The sequence below is a fragment of the Lontra canadensis genome, unplaced genomic scaffold, assembly GCF_010015895.1.
Source record: "Lontra canadensis isolate GAN:19392208 unplaced genomic scaffold, GSC_riverotter_1.0 scaffold4, whole genome shotgun sequence".
Taxonomy (NCBI): Eukaryota; Metazoa; Chordata; class Mammalia; order Carnivora; family Mustelidae; genus Lontra; species Lontra canadensis.
Window position 1 is genome coordinate 37,064,938 of NW_022630998.1, and position 24,929 is coordinate 37,089,866.

The 24,929-nt window shown below is 46.5% G+C and overlaps 1 protein-coding gene across 2 annotated transcripts; it reads left to right on the forward strand.

Annotated features, from left to right (window-relative positions):
- On the forward strand, positions 1-24,929 carry GCNT4 (glucosaminyl (N-acetyl) transferase 4). Of its 2 annotated transcripts, none has more exons than XM_032848348.1 (2): positions 1-164; positions 22,533-24,929. In XM_032848348.1, exon 2 carries the CDS (start codon positions 22,534-22,536, stop codon positions 23,896-23,898), a length of 1,365 nt encoding a protein of 454 aa, XP_032704239.1. In that variant the 5' UTR covers positions 1-164; position 22,533; the 3' UTR covers positions 23,899-24,929. The 2 variants fall into 2 exon arrangements, with proteins under 2 accessions (XP_032704239.1, XP_032704248.1); XM_032848357.1 differs by lacking the exon at positions 1-164 and adding an exon at positions 446-661.

Below are 24,929 nucleotides of genomic sequence, written 5' to 3' on the forward strand. Positions count from 1 at the left end.
CTCCCTAGCAGGGCGCGCCGCCGAGTTGGCGAAAGGGGAGGAGGCAGAAGCGAGCCGCCGCCGCCGCAGAGAGGCCGGGATCCCGGAGCGTAGCTCGCGGACCCCGCCGGGGTGGCCTCTGCAGCCGCGGGGACCCCGCGTTCGGGGCTCCCCTGCTTCCTTTCGTAAGTCGACTTGGCCACGGAGGCCAGTGAGGAACGCCCGGGGCCGGGGTGCAGAGCTGTCCCGCGATGGCGGGTGCGGGGCTCGGATCCCAGGCGCGGGGTGGCCGGGACACCGGGATCCTTACCCCCTCGAGACTTTCACTTTCCCGCTGGGGAAAACTTGGGCTCCGCGTTGCTCTCGGGGGTGGGAGCTGGGGTGTCGGCCCCGGGGTGCCGCATCGGGATCCCGAGCTGAGCGCCAGCCTGGCTGCGCGCCTGCCAGTGCCGGCGCGCATATGGAGCCCCGAGCTACTGTGGGCGACCCCGCCGCGCGCCAAGCGGACGCCGCAACTTCGGGAACCCGCGCGGCGGCCGGGAGTCGCGCGGCGTGTGCGCACCAGGGTTTCCCCAGACTCTCCCGGAGCGGTGAGGACGCGGCTCCGGCGTGCGCCCTTTCCCGAGGCGGGGGTCGCGCAATCTAGGTCCTCCCGGCTGGGGCGCCAGGGAGAGCCGCTCAGGTGAGGGGCGCCGAGAGGCAGGGTCACGACGCCCGCTTTTCCCGACTAGCCCGCCAGCTTCGCCCCAGCCTCGGGCCGAGCGACGCTGCGGGAGACCCGGGCCGTGGGCATCCTCCCCCGGAGTAGGCGGGAGGTGAGTGGGCGGGAGCAGACGCGGAGCTCGGGAGTGGGCTGCTCCAGTGGCTTGTCCGTTAGGACTAGGTGCTTGGCGGCGGGTCTTACCAGTTTGGGGTTCCGAAGCTGCGGGGCGGACCTCCCGGCGGTGCCCTCCCAGGGACGGGCTTCTGCGCTTTTTTAAGGTCAAGTTTTCCTGCCGCAGAGCTGACCGGGACGTCCCCCCCCCCCCCCCCGCCGCCGGCGAGGTGGCAGCGCCTGTCCGGCAGGCTGGGAGCCTCCGGGGATCCGAGCCAAGAGGTCTGGACACTCAAGTCAGTTTACCATCTTAGGCGAACAGGGCGAGTGAACGGGTATTGCTCTTTAAGTTTTAGAACTGGATTTTCTGTCTTTGGGAGGTTTTCCGGGTCGTTGTAGCCTGGGAAACTTGGGCTTTTACCCCCCTTACTGGGCATGCGAAGAGGTGGTGTTAGCCCTTAGGCCCTTATTCTTTCCTCTTCTCATCCGTAAAAGTGAAGAGCAACAAACTAGAATACTAAGGGAATCAGGAATAATATTAAGTATCCATGCAGTTTGGTAGGCATAGAAGTCACCCTTCTTGATCTTACATGTGTAAAACGTGCCCTTATTATTAAATTACTTATCAGCCTAAGGCATTCTAGAACCCAGTGTCCCTTTTGACAGCTTTTTTTGACGGTGTCTTGAGGAAGTAAAATCTTAAAAAAAATAAGTTAACTAGGGGCGCCTGGGTGGCTCAGTGGGTTAAGCCTCTGCCTTCGGCTCAGGTCATGATCTCAGGGTCCTGGGATTGAGCCCCGCATCGCATCGGGCTCTCTGCTCAGCAGGGAGCCTGCTTCCTCCTCTCTCTCTGCCTGCCTCTCTGCCTGCTTGTGATCTTTCTATCAAATAAATAAATAAAAATCTTTAAAAAAAATATTTAAAAAAAATAAATAAGTTAACTATTGCAAAGAACATTTTCTGTGTTGCACTTTCTAAGGATCTGGTACTGTCTGAGAAATGACTAATTAAGATGCTGTTGGATTATCTTTTTTTATTAGCGTATAAACAATAGCCAAAGAATTGGTTGTATGGTAGTAAATCTGAAAAACTGATAGGGGAATTGGGGGGGGGTTCCCCTCCTGTTTAGTACTTGTACTCATTCCAAAATTTACAGTAATTTGCTAAGTGCCAGAATAATCACGACAGAGTTAGGTAGGGGTGAATGGCATAATTGGGGAATAGGTCAAAGTTGGCACTTGATGACATCATGCTAAGAAAGTACTCTCAAGACAGGCAAGCAGTAAATAGTTATCAATCTGCCTTTGAACAAACTCAGATCATGGCTGGGGGGAGGTGAGCAAGTAGAGTATGCATGACTGTGCCCAGCTTCCTCTCTCCCCCATCTCTCTCTTGAATCACTGACTCCTGGAGCTGCGTTGGGGAGTTTGAGTTGGTGACCTGGGGCTTATCTTGGCACCACTATCAGAAGTGTAACTGTGTCTGCTTCAAAGAGTTTCCTTCTTCCTTTGGGAAGCAGGAAGAAAACAGCAAGATAGTGAGATTATGTAATGCAGGGTTGAAAAGTCAATTCATCCGTCCAGATTTATCAGTCCAGGTTTTTTGAGCATTTACTGTGGGTCAGGCTAGTGCTGGGTGCCGTGGGAGCGCAGATGCGCTGAGTCTGGGATAGAGACAGGAGGCCTTCTTGGGGAGATTTAAGGTCAGAAGGCCTGAGCGGCTTACACTAAGGGCAGGGAGGAGAAGGAAGAAGCGAGCATTCTCTCCCCAGGGAATGGTGTGCCCTAAGACAGAGGAGAGCTAGCAGAGAGTTCATGGAATGGAGAAGTCCATTGGAAAAGATGATGCCATGCCTTGGGGCTGATAATGTGGAATACATCCTCTGGACAGTTTCACCGCTGAGGGTATCCTGGTGAGATTTCCATTCAGAATACCTAGGTTGCTGTGTGAGAGTGGATCTGAGGTGCCCGAAAGGTAAACAGGGCTGTTCCAAGGGTGTGAGAGGCCTGGTGGGCTAGGCTGAGCCAGGGGCAGTAGCGTTACGCAAGTGCTCAGACTCAAGGCAGACCCTGGGGTGACTTGGTGACTACTTTTGTGTAGGACAGGGCAGGGCAAGTCCCTCCAGGTTTGAGCAGGTGTTGCTGCCATTTACAAAAGAAGGAACATTAGAGGAGGGATAGAGTTTGGAGGAAAGATAGATTTGGTTGATTGTGTCTGTGTTGGGGCACTATTTAAAGCCTGGGGTGGATGGGACAGGGGTGCAGGCCTGAACAGAGCCCCTGCCTTCATGGGGAAGGGTGAGTGCCAGGCCGCACGTCTCTACCAAAGCCCACGGGGAGTGAGCACCCTGCGTGGGGTGGGGCGTGGTGTGGGCCGAGCACTGGCAGTGGCCTCCACGCTTAGCTTCTTGGAAGCCACTCCTCAAGGGAGAGGCAGGACAGCGGAATGGCTTTTTTAAGATGAGAGAGCCTCACACATAATTTATATGTGAATGGGATGGAGCCAGTGGGCAGGAAAGGCTGTCTGGAGTCCATTTCCGGAAAAACAGTCTGTTTGGGACTGTGATATCAAAGTCCTGTAACTATCACACCGTCTTACAGAAACAACATTTTGAAGCATACATGAGCGTGAAATTTAAATTTTTACTTTGTAGGCTAGGCAAACTTCGTGTTTAGGAAAACACGGATGGGAATTGTGCCACAAAGCTGCAGCATCAAGGCAGAGGGGCCCCTGGAGCCAAACTTGGCCGTCCCACTGCCTCCCTTGAGTGTGGCCTTGGCTGAGCTTCCTGGGCCCAGAAGTAGCGCCACACCTGCACGGTGCCTTTATGGTACCCTGTCCGGGGCTGTTGTGAGGGGAGTGTGTGTGCGTCATGCACGCAAAGTGTGGACACGCTGTGTGCATGTGTGCACTGTGCCGGCCCCTGGTGGGTGCTCTGTAAGCCTTAGTGCTGGTATTTTTATTGTGATCATGCCCCTTCCATCATTGCCAGCTGTAGGATCTGAGAACCAGAGAACTTCGAGAACTTGTACAAGGCTGTAGAACCAAACAGTGGCGAAGTTAAGGCTTGGATCCCATTTGCCTGGCTTACAGGCAGAAGCACGTCCTCTGTGTAGCACGCTAACAAGTGTCAGGTAATGGGGGCCAGGGAAAATAAATGGTAATAGAAGAACCTGGTCGCTGCTCACCAGACTATAGAGAAGCAAAGCAGATAATATCAATGTCCTAGCTTACAGACTTTTCCCAAACAATTTAGAGGTGTATGTTTTGTATTTATTTGCATTGTTTTGCATGTCATTTTATCTGCATCCCATATGCTGGTAATTTTCCTACTGGGATCGAAAGGCTAAAGCTTCAAGTATATAAGATCAAATAAAATTAATCAGGAATTGAATGCAGCTGGGTTGAAACCTAATGGGCCCCTGGGCATGGTGGGCTCAGTGTGGGCTCTTGGGGGAAAGGACAGGATCAGTATTTACTATTTTAGGGGCACCTGGGTGGCTCAGTGGGTTAAGCCTCTGCCTTCGGCTCAGGTCATGATCTCGGGGTCCTGGGATTGAGCCCCACATTGGGCTCTCTGCTAGGCAGGGAGCCTGCTTCCCCCTCTCTCTCTGCCTGCCTTTCTGCCTGTGATCTCTCGCTCTCTGTCAAATAAATAAATAAAATCTTTTTTAAAAATTTACTATTTTAGAAGATGTGGGAGCCAGATACCATTTGATAAAAACAGGTCACATTTAATATGTAATGAAGCTTGACCTGCTGAGTATAATACACAGGACAGGAGGCATGGAAGAAGACCAGAGGGAGACTGCCTGCCGTATAAAATGTTAGAATATAAAGCAGAAACAGAAGCAAAATTTTGCTTTATGAAGCTGAACTAATAAGAAACACTAAGGGTCGGAAGTAAAGGTGGAACTTGTGTTCAGCAACATAAAATCTTAAAAAGAGCATAATTTTCAAAATAAATATGTGGGCTTTTAAAACCAGTAAATTCTCCCTAATTTGGACTTATCGGGGAATGGCCATGGTATCTTAGTAAAATCTCAGAAATACACATTTTTTTTTTTTCTGAATTACAATTTTTTTTTAGAACACTTGTTCTCAGAGTGTGGTCCCTGGACTGGCCATACCGGCATCCCCTGCGAACTTAGACATGGAAATTCCAAGACCACTCACATCTTTTGAATTGGAACTTCTGGGGATGGGGCCCCACAGCTTGTGTTTTAATATTTGGAGCCAGCTTTCATTCCTCTGGAATGCTTACTTCTTCAGTCTTGACCTTCCATTTCCCTCCTGTGGTCACTTCTGCTTCACTTCTGTCAGTTGGTACCCTTGTAGAGGGTTGTACCCAGACACCAACCCATCCCTTCCTCTGTCCCAAGGTCTAGCCCGGTGGAAGATGCTTTCTTTTTTTCAAGATTTTTATTTACTTACTTCTTTGACAGAGAGAGAGAGTACAAGCAGGGGGTAGCAGCAGGCAGAGGGAGAGGGAGATGCAGGCTCCCCCCTGAGCAGGGAGCCCAATGCGGGGCTGGATCCCAAGACCCCTGGGATCATGACCTGAGCTGAAGGCAGACGCTTAACTGACTGAGCCACCCAGGTGTCCGGAAGATGCTTTCTAAGAGCGCTCTGGGCCTCATGTTCTGCAGCTCTGTGATTCTCATACTGTCCAGGACCACACTGATTTGGGTTTTGCTTTGCATTTGTTGCCTTTAAAAAAAAAAATCTTTTGGCAGTCTCCTATCCAACAAACTGTGACTCCTCCCAGGCTTACATTCTGCCAAACCCTGAACTGTTCCCTGCAAATACTCCTGTTAGACTCCATTTCTCCATCTGGTACAAGTGCAGTTAATTTCTTGGCCCTACATGTTAGTCTTTGTATTAATCAGCATTAAATTGCATCGTACTTGATTCAAGTTTGTCTAAATCTGTTTGGATCCTCTTTCTGCCCTCTTTCCTATGAACCTTTGTGTCCTCTGCTGATTTGGCTGCTGATGTCCTGGCCAGAGGAATTAATAACGATGTGAGTATCTTTGTTAGAGGCCTTCCTCACAGTTAATGAGGCTTAAAAAGTTGGCATCTTTTGCAGTCCTTGTGCGGCTGACATCCGAAGAATTGTCATCGGCCCCATCATTGTTTGCATTTAAATTATAGCTGCTCTGAAACATTCCTCATGGAGTTGCTCCATGAGGACCATATTCTCAGACTCCAGCCTCGGTGTCCCCACCCGCAAGCACCCACCACCCCCAGCCCAGTATCCGGTATAGTCACCTGCCAACACACAGTCAGGAACTACATATCCTTGATGAGGATTGCCCTCTCCCTGCTTTGTTTACACTGTCAGCTTAGGGGTTTTTCATGTAGGTAACACAGAGGTAAGTTTCGGCTTATGTATTGGCAGATTAAGAGGAATTCAGGAATTTCAAAGTAATCGAAAGTGATACTTGTGACTTGTCATTTCTCTGTGCTGCATGCCACCCTCACTGCCACCGCCGAGCTCTAGACCGCCTGACTTCTGTGCTAAAACTCACTTTTATTTATTTTATTTTATTTTTTTAAAGATTTTATTTATTTATTTGACAGACAGAGATCACAAGTAGGCAGAGAGGCAGGCAGAGAGAGAGAGGAGGAAGTAGGCTTCCTGCTGAGCAGAGAGCCCAATGCGGGGCTCGACCCTAGGACCCCGGGACCATGACCCGAGCCTAAGACAGAGGTTTTAACCCACTGAGCCACCCAGGCGCCTCTAAAGCTCGCTTTTAGACAAGAGATTCAGGTTATTTAAAATTTCCTTAATGTTGAATTTTGTTCACATATGATTCTTAAGGGAGATTCTTAAGTTAATTAAAATTAGATAATTGCACCAAAAAAGTTTAAGAATGCAAAAAGCAAAACAACTTGATGGCAAGAATGCTTTTAGCCATGGTTGCTCAAGCACGGAAAAAGTGCCTGGAATCTTAGTCATGATCCTTATCCAGTCCTGTTGGAGCCCTCTCCCACATCCCTCCCCCGTGCACTGAAACACTAGCCTCAAACCAAACTGCAAAAGTCTCAATAAAATCTAAGCCCCCTTTTCCTCCTCCAAGATGCTGCCAAGCGCCTTTTGATGGGACGTTCTCCCTTACTGGGGCAACCAAAAAAAAAAAAAAAAAAAGTGCCTGGTGGTAAGGGAGCTCTTTGTTACCTCAAGTAAATCTCCAGGAATAGTGTAGTTCTCGCTCTTTGGTTGCTTTTCTCCCCACCCCCCCCCACCCCTGCCACCCGACCCTTTGGAGGAGAGCTTTCTGTCTATGTTCAGACTTAGACAATCAGTCTGTCTGCTCTTGGATACAGGTTGGACCTATTTCTAAAGGTTCTGCAAACCTTGCTATTTCTCCTGGCCGTTTTTCAAATCCAGACAGCCCATGACAGATAGCCGCTCATTCAGACTGCAGCAGAGGGTGGCCATTTGTGCCCACGACCAGGAAGAACTAGGCTTACCATAGCTCCTGGGCTTGCCAAGCTTCCTTTCTCTTCCTTCTGCTCCTTTGCGTCACTGTGGCATGTTTGGAATATTTACATAGTTGTGTCCTTTCTTCACCACCACCACCCTCTGCACATTCCACCTGACTGCAGCAAGGAGGGGTTTGCTCTGGCCAGCCATGGTCTTCCACCCTTTTCTTCCTTCCTTTAGCCTTCCCAGCAAGCACCCTGCCCTACCCACAGGTGGCCAGAGCTCAAGGTAGTGGCAGATGGGTCAGGAGACAGAACTGAAGTTACACACAAGGCAGACACCAGTTAAGCTGCAACGACTAGATCGACTAGATTGACTAGATCGGTAGGGGCGGTGGGGGGGAGGGGCACTTCTATGGAGATTATGGAGATTACAGAGCTGAAGGATGAGGAACCATGTGGAACCAGGAAGAGATCCTTAAAAGGAGGAACGTATAATCACCACTGTGCCAAGAAAATCCCTTAGTACAAGAACCATTTCTCCATGCTAGCTGCTGACTTACCTTTTCTGAAATATTTGTATCCAATAAAATTGTATAAAAAATTGGGATTTCTTGGGTTGTATTGTCAGGTTACCTAGGACCTCACTATTTACTTCTCTCTGGATTCCTCCAGGCAGGACAGTTTCTGGGCATCTCTCTCCAGATACTAACACAGCCCCTCCCTGGCACGTGGTGGGCACGCAGTAAACATTGGCTGGGTGGATGGGCAACCAGCTGAAGGGGGATAGAAGTAGGATATAAGGATGAAGGTATATATAAAACATGTGCAAAATAAGTAAAAACGGGGACATGAATAGGTATTTGTATTCCCTTGTCTATAGCAACGTTATTCGTAATAGTCAAAAGACTGGGGGGCGCCTGGGTGGCTCAGTGGGTTAAAGCCTCTGCCTTGGGTTCAGGTTATGATCCCAGAGTCCTGGGATCGAGCCCCGCATCAGGCTCTCTGCTCAGCGGGGAACCTGCTTCTCCCTCTCTCTTTCTCCTGTCTCTCTGCCTGCTTGTGATCTCTGTCTGTCAAATAAATAAATAAAATCTTTAAAAAAAAAAAATGACTGAAGCCACTCAGGTGTCCATGGACAAACGCATGATCAAAGTGCAGTGTGTACATACAATTGAGTATTATTCAGCCTTGAAAGGAAGAAACTTTTGACACACGCTGCAGCATAGATGAGCTTCGAAGACATTATGTTAAGTACAATAAGGACAGATACTATGATTCCTCCAATACAAGGGTCCTAGAGGAATCAAGTACATAAAAAGAAAGCAGAGGGACGTTTCCCCGGAGCTGCCAAAGGGGGAAACAAGGAATTAGTGTTTGACGGGTACTGAGTTTCAGCTGGGGAAAAGGAAAAAGTTCTGTGGGTGGATGTGGTGATGATTGTACAGCAGCGTGAATATATCTAATGGTACAGAACTTAAAAATGGCTGAAATTTTAACCGTGGATCCATCCATGTCCATCTACCTCTCCATCCATCCGTCCACTCATCTGCTTGTCTGTCCGTCCATCCACCCATCCATCCTTCCATCTGGTCGTCTCCAACATTTATGGAATGGCTTTTCTAGGACAAACTAAGAAGCAGAGATTTTTTTTTTTAGCACTAATAATCAAAATGGTAAATTTTATGCTAAGTATATTTAACCACAATAAAATAATAGAAGAAAGAATATTTTTATGATCATCAACTAGCTCACAAATATGGAACAACAAAAGAAGATATTTTTTATAGCAAAGTAGTGAACCACGGAAGACTTGGAACCTATAATTGCAGAAGGAAGACAGCAGTGGCACCAGAATTACAGAGAGGTTTAAGATCATGCTACTAAAAATGAGTTGCCTGAATCCCATTGGAGGCAGGGACTTCTGAAGGCTTTGAATCCTGCACAGTCCTGTTTACCCCTATGATTCCCACTTAAAAAGGGTGGGGGGAACCTTTTTGAAAAATTTCAAGCCTACAGAAAAGTTGTAAGAATATTACAGTGGTCACAGACTGATTTCCCCTTGTGGAAACCTTTGGTATGGCTTCTGAGCCATCTGGCCCCGTGGATACCCCTGGCCATTGCTTCTCAGAGGTGGTCTCTGGGTACAGGAGTGCTGGTGGAAGGTTGGGGGTGAAGCCCAGTCCTTGCTTGCAGAACAGCCCCTGGCCTCTGATCGTCGGTGCTCCTCCTACAGCCGTTGCACGTGTAAATGTTTCTGACCCCTTACTGCTGTGCGGTGTATATGCCTGTCTGCTTTTCCTGTCGGAATGCTCAGTGCGCGTGCTCAGTCAGTCATCCCAGCATCTGTGTGAGTTAGCACCCTGGCCCACCTTCTCAGGGAAGGAGGCAGAAGACTCATTAGGCTGGCGACAGCTTCTCGGTGAAGTCAGGACTTAAATTCAGAACCACTGGCTTTAACTGCTTTTGCCAAACCAGTTACATTGTTCACAGAGGTGGGAAGCAGGAGGGTGAGATGCAGGGGCTCAGGAGAGGCAGGGAAGAGAGGAATGAGGTCAGGCAGGTGAGGGAGGGAAAAAGGGGCTCAGCATGACGCAACATGGTCACCCTACGTGGTACTGATACCTTCCTTAATAGATAACAAGCTTGTGAATGCATAAGCTTACCAGAAGGCAGCCTGCCTGCAAGGTGACTTTCAGCGATCATGGGGCCCACCGCCCTGCTTGTGGCTAGAACCCTGCAAAGCAGAGGTTTGCTAAGAGCTGAGTGGTGCCTACCTGATGTGGGGCGAGCATGTGGGTGCCAGTATCAGAGTTCATTTGGTAAATCAGGGAGTCTGTTCTGCTCAAATGTTTACCCGAAGTCCACATCTGCCTCTGAACACAGTTGAGAAGGTCACATCACCTGAGACCTAGCATTTCACACTTGACCATCTACAGGATTGTACTGTTGTACAGTAGTTGTACCTAGTTGTTGTAACCTAGTTAAATGTAAGCTTCATCTTACTTGTGTGTTTGTGTCTGTATGTTGAGCGTTGCCATTTTCTTATGGTCATCATTCAAAGTGCATCTTTGCAAAGTTCCTTCGACATACAAGGGCTTATTTTTCTCATGTAACAAGAAGGCAGAGTGGATGTTTCCTGCTGCTGGTTCAGTGGTTTGAGGATTTCGGGGCTGAGGGCTCTGAGACTCCTTGGCCTTTTCTTCATGGCCCCAAAATGGCTACTCTAACTCTAGCCATCACGTCAGAGTTCCATGCAGAAAAGTGAACAAAGGGGAAAAAGCACAAAATGGCATACCTCCCCCTGAATCAGGCTCCTGTAAAGAATGTTCCAGATACCATACAGTATCCTGCATTAACCATTCCTCTACATTGGAGGCTGAAGGGAAAGGCTATGTGGAGGGTACATCTCTGCCAGCAACGATGTTGGGGTCCTCAGTAAAGAAAGGAGGGAGGGGGGCGCCTGGGTGGCTCAGTGGGTTAAAGCCTCTGCCTTCGGTCCGGCTCTGGTCATGATCCCAGAGTCCTGGGATTGAGCCCTGCATCAGGCTCTCTGCTCAGCAGGGAGTCTGCTTCCCCCTCTCTCTCTCTGCCTGCCTCTCTGCCTATTTGTGATCTCTGTCTGTCAAATAAATAAATAAAATCTTGAAAAAAAAAAAAAAAAGGAAGGGAGGATGGATGTTGGAGTGCAACTGACCATCTCTACCAGATCCGTAGACAACATCCTTACCTGCCGGGTCTGTTTCCGAGTTCATCTCCCTGAGCTGTTTTCTGTTCTGGCACCCATATCAGACCAGTTTAATGAATGTCACTTTATAATCCACGTGGAAATCTGAGGAGTCTGTTTCTTGTTTTTGCATTCTATACAGTTGGGTGTGTATGTTTGCTTAGACTGTTCTGAACTAAACAATCTTTTACTTTTTCATGGTATTAACTTCAAATATAAACCTGTATGTTAAGACATGTTATCTTAATTAAAACCGTTGCTAGCACGCATCCTTGTAGGAGATGCCAACTGGAGAGCTTCCAGGAGTCATTTCTAGATTGGACTTCTGCAGACATTTCACATGAAATCCCTGCTTTTGGAAATTCCTCTTTGGTCAGAACTTTTTTCAAGCACTGCAGACTATATTTGTTCCATCCCCTTATCTTAATTTTAAATTCCTAGGTCTTAACTTTGTGGTGTCTATACACACACAATGTACATACATTTTCAATCAGGAAGCACAGATCTTTATGAAATGATAAAGTCACACCAGGGTAGCTGGTCTTGGATTTTTGAGTGGAGTCCCAAAGCATATTGAAGTCTCCAGCTCAGCTCCCCACCACATCAGCAAAACATAGAAAACACACAAAGACGCTTTTCTGATTATTTAAAACTGAGTGTGTCTAATCCATTCACAGAGAATGTGGCCTGGCCTTTAGCCACTTCTGCCATCCGTATCCTTCATTCACATCTGTTTATCCCCATGCTGCCTCTGTGATGTGGTTATAGGCATTAAAGATTCTACTTTAAGTGCACACATGCAAATCAGAGTTACTATACCTCATCGGCTGCTACCTAACCTTTGAGGAATTAATTCTGGACAGTATAAAATATGGAGGTAGCCATAAACCAAATAAGTGCTTCTAGAAATTTCTGGGGGGTGAAATTACATGCCTACCTTGGGTGAGGAAAGTTTTTTTTTTTCTCTTTCTAGCATACATTTTAAAGAAAGACACAAATGTTTTTCGGTTCAGTTTTTCTTCCTTGTAGAAAAAGAAGCCAAGATATTTTCAACCCACATTTTACATTTAGAACATAAAAAATATATTTGGCTCTGTATTGTGCCCGGCTAAATGTGGAAGGCAGAGAAGAGAAGAAACTAAGAAAGGAATGTAATATTGCTGTTCATAAAGCTTGAGAGGCAGAGGTCAGATCCATTAATTAACTTCTTTTGGGTAATATTTTCTATCTAAAAAGGAGGAAGCATTTTATTTAAGCCATTTCCATCGAAGCTAAAATTTAAGGGTGTAGATATTTTGAAATCCCACCCTTTTTATATTTTTGGTTTTTTCTACAGAAAAAACTCTCAACGTCTTGCAACATAATGAGGGTCACAAATCATTACAAAATAGAAACTTCATTCGGTAGTATCATTTATGGCCCTTTAGACTTCCTGCTAAAGACTTACCCCAGTAGTTTTGCCCAGCAGGATACAGAATCCGCTTTTGATGTTTGTTTGCCCTGTGGACCAGATGTACCAAAGCCAGAACCAAGTTGGCCACCTCCCAGTTTTTGTGACTATAAAAACTTGCCTGAATTCTGCACTTTTTTTTTCTTCTCCATTGCTGCAGCCCAGATTTCTGATGACCTTGGGGGACCGCCATCTGGTAAATACAGCCTGGTATGGATTGCTCGTTTCTCCTATGACTTTAAATGACCCCCATAAATCTCCCCGAAACAAAGAAACTCCGGTGAAGTTACTAGTTGAAAGAATTAACAGTGGTTGACACCCTGATGTTTATGCCCACCTTTTGCATTTAGACCTTTAGTCTCGAAGGTGGTGACCGTAGCGTTCCTACTTGTAGACCGAAGCTCTCAGCTGTGACAAGTTCTGCAGGTGCCTCCATCCACCTCCCCTCGGATGAGGAGGGTCCGCTTTCCTGCACCCAGACGGTGTTAGCTTGACAGTCTGAGCAACTGAGCACGACTGAGCGCGGGCAGAGGCCCTATTTGAAGGTATGTTTTGTGTGTCACACTGCTGTGGCATCCTCAGTCCTGCTCTGCATGGGACATGTTCCTTAGGGATGCTCTAACGCGTTACTGCAGTCTTGCACTGTCTGTCTGGAGAATTGCCCATAAAGATACTGAACCGAGGGGAACTAATACAGCTTCTGCCATGCATGGAGTTTACAGGAGCTGGTTAGCCGATGATAACTGCCCAGAACTGGTTGCTTTGAAAGGAATTCTTTGGTTATCAGTCTTTCAAATGATTTTGAGCAGATGGAGGGAAAACAACAACAACAACAACAACAACAACAATAACAACTTCTACTGATTAGAGTAACTATCCTCCTGTCTTTCAAAATCCAAGACGGGTGTACGTCCCCCGGAACGATATTTGCACCAGACATTAGCAAAAAAGAATGTCGTCAGGGAGTGAGAAAAAAAAAATTAGAATGTCAGAATGCAGGAAACAATGCATGTGCTATTTCAGAAAAAGAAAACCAAACTGCAACATATGGAGCCTTTCCCAATTTTCCCAAGAAACCATTTCCTCTGGTTGCCGTCCTCTGCCTGAGCAGAGAGGTCCATGCCTGTGACCTTCATGATCGCATTGCCGGATAGCAAAACATTATTCCATGTAACACATGGGAAGTAAGGATGTGCCCAAGATTAAATGACTTGCCAGGATGACTTGAGTTGTTTGTTGTTAAGGTTTTATTTATTTATTTATTTGAGAGAGAGAAAGAGACAGAGAGCGCATACGTGAGCGGGGAGAGCGACAAGCAGGCTCCATGCTGAGCACAGAACCCCATGAGGGGCTCGAGCCCACACCTCCAAGAGCATGATTTGAGCCAAAATCAAGAGTCAGACACTCAACCAGCAGAGCCACCCAGGCGCCCTGACTTGAGTTTTTGATGGCACAGCCCAGACCAGAACTTAGGTCTTCTGATTTTGTCCCATTGAATGACTACCCTGTGCCAGTTAGGTATTACCTGGATCTGGACCTAGAACAAGAACAAGGCTTGTCAGGGAGACAGAAATAAACAAGCGAACACAGTTACTGCTGCTGTGATGAGTGCTTGAAAGAAAACAAGGAGTTCAACAGTCAGGAAAAAGACTAGAGAAGGGTGATCAGAGAGGACCGGAGGAAAGGACATTTCTCCTACAGCTTGAAGGACGGTGAGGGACCAGTAACCCCAGGATCCAGAGAAAAATGGTCTGAACATGGGGACAGCAAGTGCAAGGGTCCTTAGGCAGGAAAGGGACTGGCATTCTAGAAACTTCGAGAAGGCAGCTGTTGCTTAGAGTGTATGAGCAAGAAGAGCAGAATAAGATGCAGTTAGAGAGGAAGGTATGGACAGGAACTGGCTGGGCCTTGTGGCCATGGAAAGGATTTCTGGCTTTATTCCAAGTGCAGTAAAACCCCAGTGAGGGGTTTTAAGTGGAGGGAGTAGTACTAGGGAGGGAGAGCAGTCTGATTTATGTGTTTAAATGATTCTTTTGGCTATATTACAGAGAATGGATTAGAGGGACGAAAGGGAGTCTAGTGAGGAAGTTATTTCCTTTAGAGGCAAAGAGTTGATGGTGGCTTGGCCTTTGGTGGTTCCTGTGGAATAGCATGGATGTGGTGGTAGGTGGATTCAAAACACATTTTCAATGTAGAACCAACAGGGTTCTACTCCTGCCAAGAGATTGGAGAGGCGCCCTGGCATTGTGGTTAATACCGTAGGCTCTGAAATTTGGGCCAGAGTTGAAAATCCTGTCCTCCCTATACTAGCTATTTACTCACAGTGTCTCAATGTCCTAATCTGAAAAATGAGGACAGTGATGGGGGGATAAAGAATGAGTGCTAGGGATAATAAACCTAGTAGGTTTATCGAGTGGAATAAGTAACACAAATAGTGCTCAGGATAGACCGTTAGGAAATGACAGGTCTGGGTCCATTGAATCTGGGAACGTGATGATTTTTATTGACTTTGACCTGAACGGTCTGAGTTGAGGGAGCCGAGCCAGGCTGGACAGAATACCACCATGAGGGCTCTAGATCCTGGGCAACGGAAGTCCTCGCTCAGTCCAGGCCCTCGAGGGGGAGCAGTTGGATGTACAAACATGTACATAACAGAATAAACACATTCCTGGCGTCCCAAGAATGAAACAGTGTTAAATGATTGCTACAAAAAAAAAAAAATGGTGTTTGGGACTCTGTTTTCTCATCTAGAGAAGGAGGAAGTTGAACTCCATTACCGTTAAAGTCCTTGTCAGTTTTAGGATTTTGCTTCTAGGTTTCTGCAGGAATTATGTGATAATTTAAGCTTTGGTGAAGAAGGCCCAGAAAAGTAAATTCTATTATTGAAAATTTTTTTTTCCCCATAGAAGAGTATGTTGACCTCAGAAGTGGTTTAGTTTCTAACAATTTACGGACACAGTTTAGAATAGGACTTAATTCACAGTGTATTGTGAAATGCAAGAAACAGGTAAGACAATACCTAAATAGCGAGACTCCTGGTTAAAAAGCAAGCCCACAGCAGTGTCTTTACTGAAAATAGTCTGGAAGGACATCCTGGCCAACAGAATGCTTTTGGCAGGCGGTTGGATTACTGGTGAGCTTTATTTTTTTCTTTAGACTTGTCTTTCTCTCTTTTTTTTTTTTTTTAATGAAAGTGTTTACTTTTATAAACAGAACAGAAAAACACTTTCTTTTTCCTTTGGAGCCTATAATCTCTTATTATTTGAGGATTTGTCCTCTAGTTGTATCGTATTTTGGCCGGAGTCACGCCATTCTTGTGTTTTTCGTGGTTACTGTTTACCTACTCACAGTCTGATCATTACTTGCCTTTGCGGTCTTCCCTCTAGAACAATGAGAATGTTAGGTCAGCTGGGCAAGAACCTTGCCTTTCTGCTCCTTTACTGTCTCTGCAGGAGCTGTGGGGTGTTAAAGAAATGCATCTTAGGTGAGTCATCCTCCCACTGATGGTCTTCTCCAAAACTTTCTCTCGGTTTGATGATGAGCCTGTTATCCAGGGCAAAACCAATGACCTTAATGAAATCAAGACACTGTGGAAGAAGGACCTTAGCTTACTCAGCTAGATCAGGAATTTATTTATTTATTTATTTATTTATTTATTTTTAGTGAGTTCATCCTTATATTAATGTTCTTAAATGATGATTCTTCTTTGTAAAACTTTAGGAACAAACAAAATCCTGACATTTCTAAATCAATCAACTCTTGAAATCCCATTTTTCACACTAACATGTGACGATACCAAGTTTAAGACGTTAAAGGTTCCTCACAGGGGGGGATATTCTTCATGCAGAGGGAAATTTTGCCCAGCAAGTTTGCTAAACTAGTTAGTTAGTTATTCTCAGAGAACCCCAACTGTGTGACTGGTCACAACCAGAACAAGTAAGTCGTCAGTGATGGGCTATAAGACAAGAATTCGTCAAATGAGCTAGCTTGCTTTTCCTTCGATGGGTTCCATGGCCGGAAGGTTGACTGGTCTCCTGGATTGCCCCAGCCTCTGACCGCAGGAACAGAGTGTGTGCCTCCCCCAGCAAGGCTCCAGGCTAATTCTCCATGTACAGAATCCCTTAAACTGGGTGGAGGGTCTCAGGGTGAGGTGATTTGATGTCCATTTCCTGTTTTAGCTTTGGGACGGTCAGGTAAGACATAGTAATGAGAAATTTTATTCAAGGACTAAAACCGTTGTGGAAAATGTTACGTTCCGAGAGACAGTATTAGTATTACCTAGAGGTTTAAGAATGCATCCCTGGAACACAATTCTCTGGGTTCAAGTTTCAACTGATGGGGATCCTAGCTCCGTATAACCTTGGGTCATTTCTCAGTCCCCACGGGTTTTAGTTTCCTGTCTTGTAAAAGACGGATGAAGGTCGTGCTCACCGCATCGATCCTCTGAGGGGGCTGCACACATGCAGAGGATCTAGAACGTTGCCCCATGTAAGGACTCTTTGGGGACTCTACGTTCATAATAATGCTGACATTAATTTGATAAAGAGTACCTAGAAGCATTCAGGCATCCATTCTAAAACACTGAATTTATGTCAGAATGGGAAAATGGAAGATAGATTAAAAAGACAGGATGGTAAACCAGAGGTGTGGGCGGGATCTTTAGGGAAGTCAATGAAAAGGAGGAGGGGGGTAGCTTGTCGCTCAGGTGACTGTGATGCAGGTGAAGATGATGATGAAGATGAAGCCACGGCCAGTACTGGCCATGCAGTCCGTGTTAGGACTGTGCTAAAGCACTTTGCATGCCTTACCCCATTTAACCTCCAGAGCCCCATAGTGGCTGCTGTGATTAGCAGACTTATACTGATATGGACGCAGAGATGGGGGAGTTTGAGCAACTTGTCCAGGGTGCAGGTGCTCCATAGGCTATTTCTGAGATGAGTGGAGGGCCTCCTCTGAGCAGAAGCCCCAGCTGTGTGGCTGGAGCAGGGGACGTGTACTGTGGCACCCATGTGGCATCCGCCTCTCTGGTGCAGCCCCCAAGCAAGGTCTTAGCTCTCCGCTGCTCCCCTGGTGTCCTTTCCACCTCCTGTGTTGGTCAGAAAAGGGGTCAGTCATTTCCTTAACATTGTCTACCTGTCAGCGCATCCTGTGTAATGTACTAGAAACCCCCAGGTTTGGAGCCAGGCAAGATGGGCACAGGTGTCAGGTACACTGTGCCTCTCTGTGGGGTGACCCCATTCACATGCAGGGGCTCCTGTGCCCTTGCAGCAGCTCGAGGGGATTTCTCATTCCCATTTGGAGACAAGAAAACTGGGCTTCAGAGGTTAAATATCCTGAAGGCTCTCCCCAACCCCGTACTATCTCTCTCACCTGCCGCCCTCCCCATCTGAGTTACTGGAGAGGAGTGCGGGTGTTGCAGGGAGGGAGCAAGAGAGGCAGGGGAGTGGAGGGAGCAGAGAACACCTATTCTGCAAATACGGATGGTAGATCCTTCATTCCTGGTCCCTAAGCTAAACCAGAGTCAGTGCTTTGGTCCTCAGCCACCTCCTCCTCCGTGTCCTGATTTTCCATTCTCCCTCCTCCCTCGGGAAGGCAAGCATGCGCTATTTGGCAGTCCTGGGTTTTGAGATTGCTGACTGAAGGAGAGTTCGAGGAAGAGCTGCTAATGGTTGTGGCCACTTAGCCCTAACTACAATTATCATCACTTAGCTGGGTGTACCTTTTGTGTGCCTGCTGTTTCTCTTAAGGCTGTAAACAGTGCCTGGAAAGGCGGGGTAAAGAACAGGGTTTGTGGAAAAGGCCTCATTTAGTGTCTTGGTTGGTTTTTTATTGAATTATCCAAACAGACCTTATTTCGGCTGAACTGTAGAGATCCAGCCGTGTTATCACGTCCTTCTCAGTCGTGTCTTCCTCCCTAGGGACTCGTGTTCCCGTGGGTGGCAGTAAACTCCGCAGTGGACCGGGCTCCTTATTTGTCTGGGCAGGTGGAGGGTGAAGTACCCCTTCTCCTGTGGGTGGGCACTTATTTGTAATGTAATTATCAGACTACTTCCTGGCAGCAAAATGCCTGCCTGCTTCCTGCTCCTGGGGCCTGAAGAAGGAAGCAGCCGGCATTGGGTGTTTGCAGAAGGTGGCGTTGCTACACTCGTCTCCTAGGAGCCATGTGGCCCAAAGGACTGCAGCCTGACCCCAGCAAGGTCTGCTCAGACCTCAGGAGCTCATTCCCATCATGGGGAGTCCTGAGTTCAGGCTGCAGGTGGCAGGGAGGTGAGGCAGGTGCCACACTGGGCAGGTGCCTGCCCACGGCCCACCTGTATCCTCTGTGACTCCCCATGGGTATCACACACAGATTCTCTCCAGAGGAAAGCAGAGCCACGGTTGGAAACTGTGGTTTCTCACTTCCTGAGGCTTTCGTGCCCTTAGAGATTCTCACCAAAGCCGGGAAGAAGCCCACAGTCCCTTTCAGGATTTGACAAAAGTTCTTTCACACCAAAGGGCTTACACCTCCCCTGATGACTTGGGACAGGGTAGTATTGGGGGGCTGCTTGGTTCCCCTGATGTCTAGGGCTGATCTGTAAGGAGCTCTCCTCCTTAAAGATTCCCAGAGTAGGAAAAGAGAAGAAGAATCCAAGAGCCAGATGCCTGGGCTGTCCCAGTTCCCTCCCCTCGTTGCTTTAAAATCACCTCTCATCCCTGGCTGGTGAAGCTCAGACATGCGACCCAGAGCCAGATCCCACAGGACTTCTCACAGCGCCCCTGCCACCAGTGCCCAGTCACCTTCTCTCTGTGGGCAGGCAGCCATGCCCTCTAGCTCGAATCAGGCTTTCTAGGCACCAGACTGGAATCAGGAAGTGTGTGCTCCAGGGGTTCTCAGGAAGGATGGGGAAGCTTGGGTGCAAGGAGCCCTTGGAAATGGACGACAGGATAGGGAGCCAGCCTTTGCCTTTTTATGTACATGTGAAGATGATAGTTAAATGGTACATCATAAACACCACAACTCTGGAAATCTTTGAAAGCCTCTCTAGAAATTTAAGGGGATTGGGGCATCTGGGTAGCCCAGTTGGTTGGGTGTCTGCCTTTGGTTCAGGTCATGATCCTGGAGGCCCCGGATCAAGTCCCGCCATCAGACTCCCTGCTCAGCTCAGCGAGGAGTCTGCTTCTCCCTCTCCTATCCACTCATTCTCTCTCTCTCTCTCTCTCTCTCTCTCTCAAATAAATAAATACAATCTTAGGGAGGAAGGGAGGGAGGAAAGAAAGAAGAGAGGGAGGGATATTTTCATTTTACCACTGTGTATCAGGGGGAACTAGTAATGGACGCTAAGTAGAGAGCCCATAGACCAATAAAGGGAGAAACAAAAAAGCAAAAATTTACTTTGGGTAGGATTCATTCTAATCCTAACCATTTATGTAAGCTCCTTCCTATGTATGCCTACTTACCATGCATTAGGACAATGATGAGATAGGTTGATTTGGGATTGATGAATCTTGTAAGTCAAATTTTATCACAACACATACCTCTGAGTGCATGCTCAAGCTTCCAGGGTTGCAGTTTGTGTGGCCCTTTGTGTCCGGAATCCATTCTCCCATGCTCTGTAACAACTGGTAGGGACCTTGGGCTTGAGCCTGAGTGTATGGAACCCACTTCAGTTTGCTTCGGAGGAGCAGAAAGCTGAGACCCTGGGCCACAAGCCTGGCTGGGATTCCCTGGATGCTGATCAGTTAATGCTGTTGAAGAAGGGATGGTCTTTATGAGATGATCTGATAATGTGGGTGTGAGGGAAATGGAAGAGTCAGATTCTGGCTCTCTCATGTCAAGCTTGGGTTATTGAGTGGTTGGTCTCACCATACACTGACACAAAAACACAGGAGAGGAGTTGTCAGGTTCAGTCTGGGACTCATTGGAGGTAGGGTGCCTGCGGGATATCTGGTGGAGATGTGGAGATGTCCATCACGCAACTGGACGTTCATGTCAGAAGCCTGGGCAGCAAGTGAGGCTGGAGACAAAGGTGTCAGCCACGTGTCACAGTCCAGAGAGCTAGGGACAGAGTGTGTGAGAAGATCAGTTGAGAAACAGGACCCCAGGGAAACCCACCCGGGAGAGACTGTGATGGGATTGGGGAGGACAGTTTGTTGTCAGTAAGGTGTTGTTCTTTATTTTTTTTTATTATTATTATTTTTTTTTAGGTGTTGTTCTTTTAAAAAAGTCTTTCCAGTAAAGGTGAACGAGGCCCTGCCCTTCCCAGGAGAGCTAGTTCAATTAACCCGTAAAGAAATATGCAAAAATTAATCAGGTTCAAATGGCTTGTTAATTCTAAGGAAATTGGGAGCAATAATTATGTCCTCATGTAAAATTTACTGATATGTGTTAATGATGAAGTTTTAGAATGTAAGTGAGGTTCAGTGGGGTGGAGTCCGGAGCTGATGACCAAGAAAGAATTCTTGAGACATCTTTGGTGCAAAGTGGTGGTTTATTAAAGCATGGGGACACGACCCGTGGGCAGAAAGAGCTGCTGCCCCGGGTTGTGAGGGGTGGAAGGTTATGTACTATGGGGTTGGGGGAGGTAAGAAAAAAGGGAGGTTTCAAAAGAACTTTCAGGTGCTAAAGAGGACCTACAAGATACCGGAGGCCTTGAGGCCTTGCCATTGACAAGGTTTTCCCCTCTAGCAAGGTATTAACATTAAGATAGTTGGGAGATTCCTAAAGACTGTCCCATCTGTCCCACCCAGGAGTGGGGGTGGGGGAAGGTTGCAGGGTGTCAACTTTTGCTTTGTCCTCAGCCAGCCTTCTGTTCCCTCATCATTAAGAAATTGCACGTGGGCTCCTTAGACCTCCCCAGGTCTCAGGATTTGAACTTTTTTGAAACAGCCCTATGAACCCAGCTGGCCCTCCTGTCCTCAGACCTTGGGATGCTGCTCTCTGATTTCTCCTTCCTGCTGCTTCCAAAATAAATTCATCTGTGCCTCTGTTCGATTAGCCTATTTTTTATCTGAAAAACATATAATCATTTTTAAAAAATCAAATACAGAAGGATATTTGGTGATTAATAAATCTCCTTCCTACCCAGGCTGCTAATCCCCCATCCTGTCCCATCCCGCCCTGCAAAGCAGCTCCTCTTCCTGGTGTCGTGTCTATACAGTATCCCTCTGGAAATAGCCAGCCACCTGCCTTTCCGTAAATAAAGTTTTATTAGAACACAGCCAAGCCCTTTTGTTTACACGTTGTCTGCAGCTGCTTTCCCACTACATGTGCTCTTTGGGTGTAGATGTTATTTGTATCTTTTTTTTTTTTTTTTTTTTTTGGACACACATGTGAGCACGCTGTACACAGCTACACATTTTGCTCATTTCCCTTTCACTGTGTATATGGGAATCATCTCACCAGGGCAGATGCAGACTTGTCTCAGACTTTTTCACTATGGTGTGGATGTAATTAATCCATATTTCACGTGGTGAAAGGGAAAAGGGAGCTCTCTGGGGTCTTTTCTTACAAAGGCACTACTCCCATCAACCAGGGCCCCACCCCCATGATCTAACCACCTCCCAAAGCCTCCGCCTCGTAAAGCCATCACCCCAGGGCTTAGGTTTCATAATGTGAATCTGGGAGAGACATAAAGATTCAGTCTCTAGCAATGGGCTTTCCCCATCTGACTTCAGATCTAAATCTCATAAGGATCTGAAGGGACACTCACCATGGATGCCCCTTTTAGGCTCAGGTGGGGCATTCGCATCTCCTCTGACCCCTAAATGACATCTAACTGTGTAGACCAGTTCTGCCCAAACCAGAGTAATCTCTCCCCAAATATGCTAAGCAGAAATGCAGACAATAAAAGTTACACAGTACCCATATTTTAGGAGTTTACGTAATTGGCCATTCTGTTTGGTAACCAACATCTCTCACAATTCAGATATAGTTAACACAGAATACCACAAAATACTACCATTCTGTATATTCTCATTCATTTTTTTTTCTGGATTCTCATAACGGTGAGAACCTTGTCTTATTTACCCTGGGGCCCAGCATTCTGCCTGGCATGTGAAAGGTACTACCCAGTGAATTTTGATTGAACTGAACTAATTTTCTCTTAGTTCTCTTTCTCGTATTTCAACTGAATTACTTCTTTTTCCTCTTACAGAATGAAGACGTTCAAATGTTGTTTTAAATACCCAGCACAGCAGAAGGTTTTCATCTTATTTGTAACTCTGTGGCTGTTCTCCCTGTTGAAGCTTCTAAATGTGAAAAGCCTCTTTTTCCCTCAAAGAGGTGTTTACTTGGTGGAGTCCTTCCTGAGTACCTCGCCTTTTGTAAGAAACAGGTACACCAATGTGAAGAATGAAGTCAGGTATGACGTGAACTGCTCAGGGGTCTATGAACAGGCACCTTTGGAAATCGGCAAGAGTCTGGAAATAAGAAGGAGAGACATCATTGACTTGGATGATGAGGACGTCGTGGCAATAACCAGTGACTGTGACGTTTATCAGACCCTCCGAAGGTACCATCAAAAGCCCGTTTCAAGGGAGGAGAAGAGCTTCCCAATAGCTTACTCTTTGGTCGTTCATAAAGACGCCATTATGGTTGAAAGGCTACTCCATGCTATATACCACCAACACAATATTTACTGCATCCACTATGACCATAAGTCGCCTGATGTCTTCAAAGTTGCCATGAACAATTTAGCCAAGTGCTTTTCCAATGTTTTCATTGCCTCCAAATTAGAGACAGTGCAATACGCACATATTTCCAGACTCCAGGCGGATCTGAATTGCTTGTCAGACCTCCTCAAATCCTCAGTTCGGTGGAAATACATTATCAATCTGTGTGGGCAAGATTTTCCTTTGAAGTCAAATTTTGAATTGGTGTCAGAGTTGAAGAAACTCAACGGAGCAAATATGTTAGAAACCGTGAAACCCCCAAATAGTAAAATGGAAAGATTCACTTATCACCATGAACTCAGACAGGTGCCTTATGAATATGTGAAGCTACCAGTAAGGACAAACGTCTCCAAGGAAGCCCCCCCACATAACATTGAGATATTTGTTGGCAGCGCTTATTTTGTTTTAAGTCGGGCATTTGTGAAATCCATTTTCAACAACTCCCTCGTTAAAGACTTTTTTGCCTGGTCTGAAGATACGTACTCGCCGGATGAACATTTTTGGGCTACCTTAATTCGGGTACCAGGAGTACCTGGGGAGATTTCTAGGTCAGCCCAGGATGTGTCTGACTTACAGAGTAAGACCCGCCTTGTCAAATGGAACTATCATGAAGGCGTCTTGTATCCGCGATGTACGGGCTCCCACCTTCGAAGTGTGTGTATCTTTGGGGCGGCAGAATTAAGGTGGCTCATAAACGACGGGCACTGGTTTGCTAATAAATTTGATTCTAAGGTGGATCCTGTCTTGATTAAATGCCTGGCGGAAATGCTTGAAGAGCAGCAGAGACAATGGATCACTTTATCTTCAAAAAAATTACTTATGGCTAAAAATCCCATAATCACATCATGATGAAATCATAATAGAAGGAAGCTGTCTGATAAATAGAGTTCTTATGGACTTGTGTGCTCTACCATGCCCAGTTCTACTCGAACTTAACTCCTCATAGTTTGCGAGGTGTCCATAATTCCATGCACAAAGGCGACAATTAGCCTGAATTTGGTTGGGTGTTTTTATGTTTGTTTCCTTGTAACCTTATGGAGCTAAATCAGAGATTCTAAACAGTCCATCATCAGAGCTCAGAAACTACTGAGCTCCAACTGTATGCCAGGTACTTTTATAGAAACACGTAGGAATTAAATCCAAATTGTAATGAGTTGTACAATGCCTTCAAGGCTTGCCCTAGCCCCACAGCAACCTTAATATCTTACATTTTCCTCATAGCAATCAAGATTCTACAGAAAAGGTGTTGGAGTGTGGGATAATCATGTAACCATTGGAACCACCAATTTCAGGGTAGTGTTTATGTTCAGTGAACAAAACTCCACTTGTCTTTTAATTCAGCTCCCTAGACTTTTCTTAACCATTAGAATATTTGAAGGAGAAACCATTACCTCAGGAAAGCTCAAACAATTGTCCAATTTCCTGCTTGCCAAAGCATAATTTTCCTATTGGTGCCTCACCCTTTCAGTTCAGAGTCCAAAGACTCTGTTGGCGGGGCATTTACAGTGGGTGAATGTCAGGGAGGCTGGTTGGGGGGCCGGGGGGATTGGGATAAGTGGTGCCTGAAGAGAAACAAAGGGATCTGTAGGACTTTTGCATCATGTTACACAATGGCTTCATGAATGATCTCTTTTTAATTCAATTAGTTCTTTAAAATTATTGATTAAATATAAGAACTTGATTAATAGTTGAAAGTATTACACTCCCAAATGTTGAACCTAAGTCTTCTAGCTCAAAGATTATCATTATATGTAGGGTTCTTTTATAGTGGAATTAGTGTAATTTTGTTTTATGGAACCTTAAGCTAAGAATCACTGAATTTTCTTGAAAAGGTTGTGTAAAATATGACAGCTTTCTAAATTAACTATCATGGTCGTTTA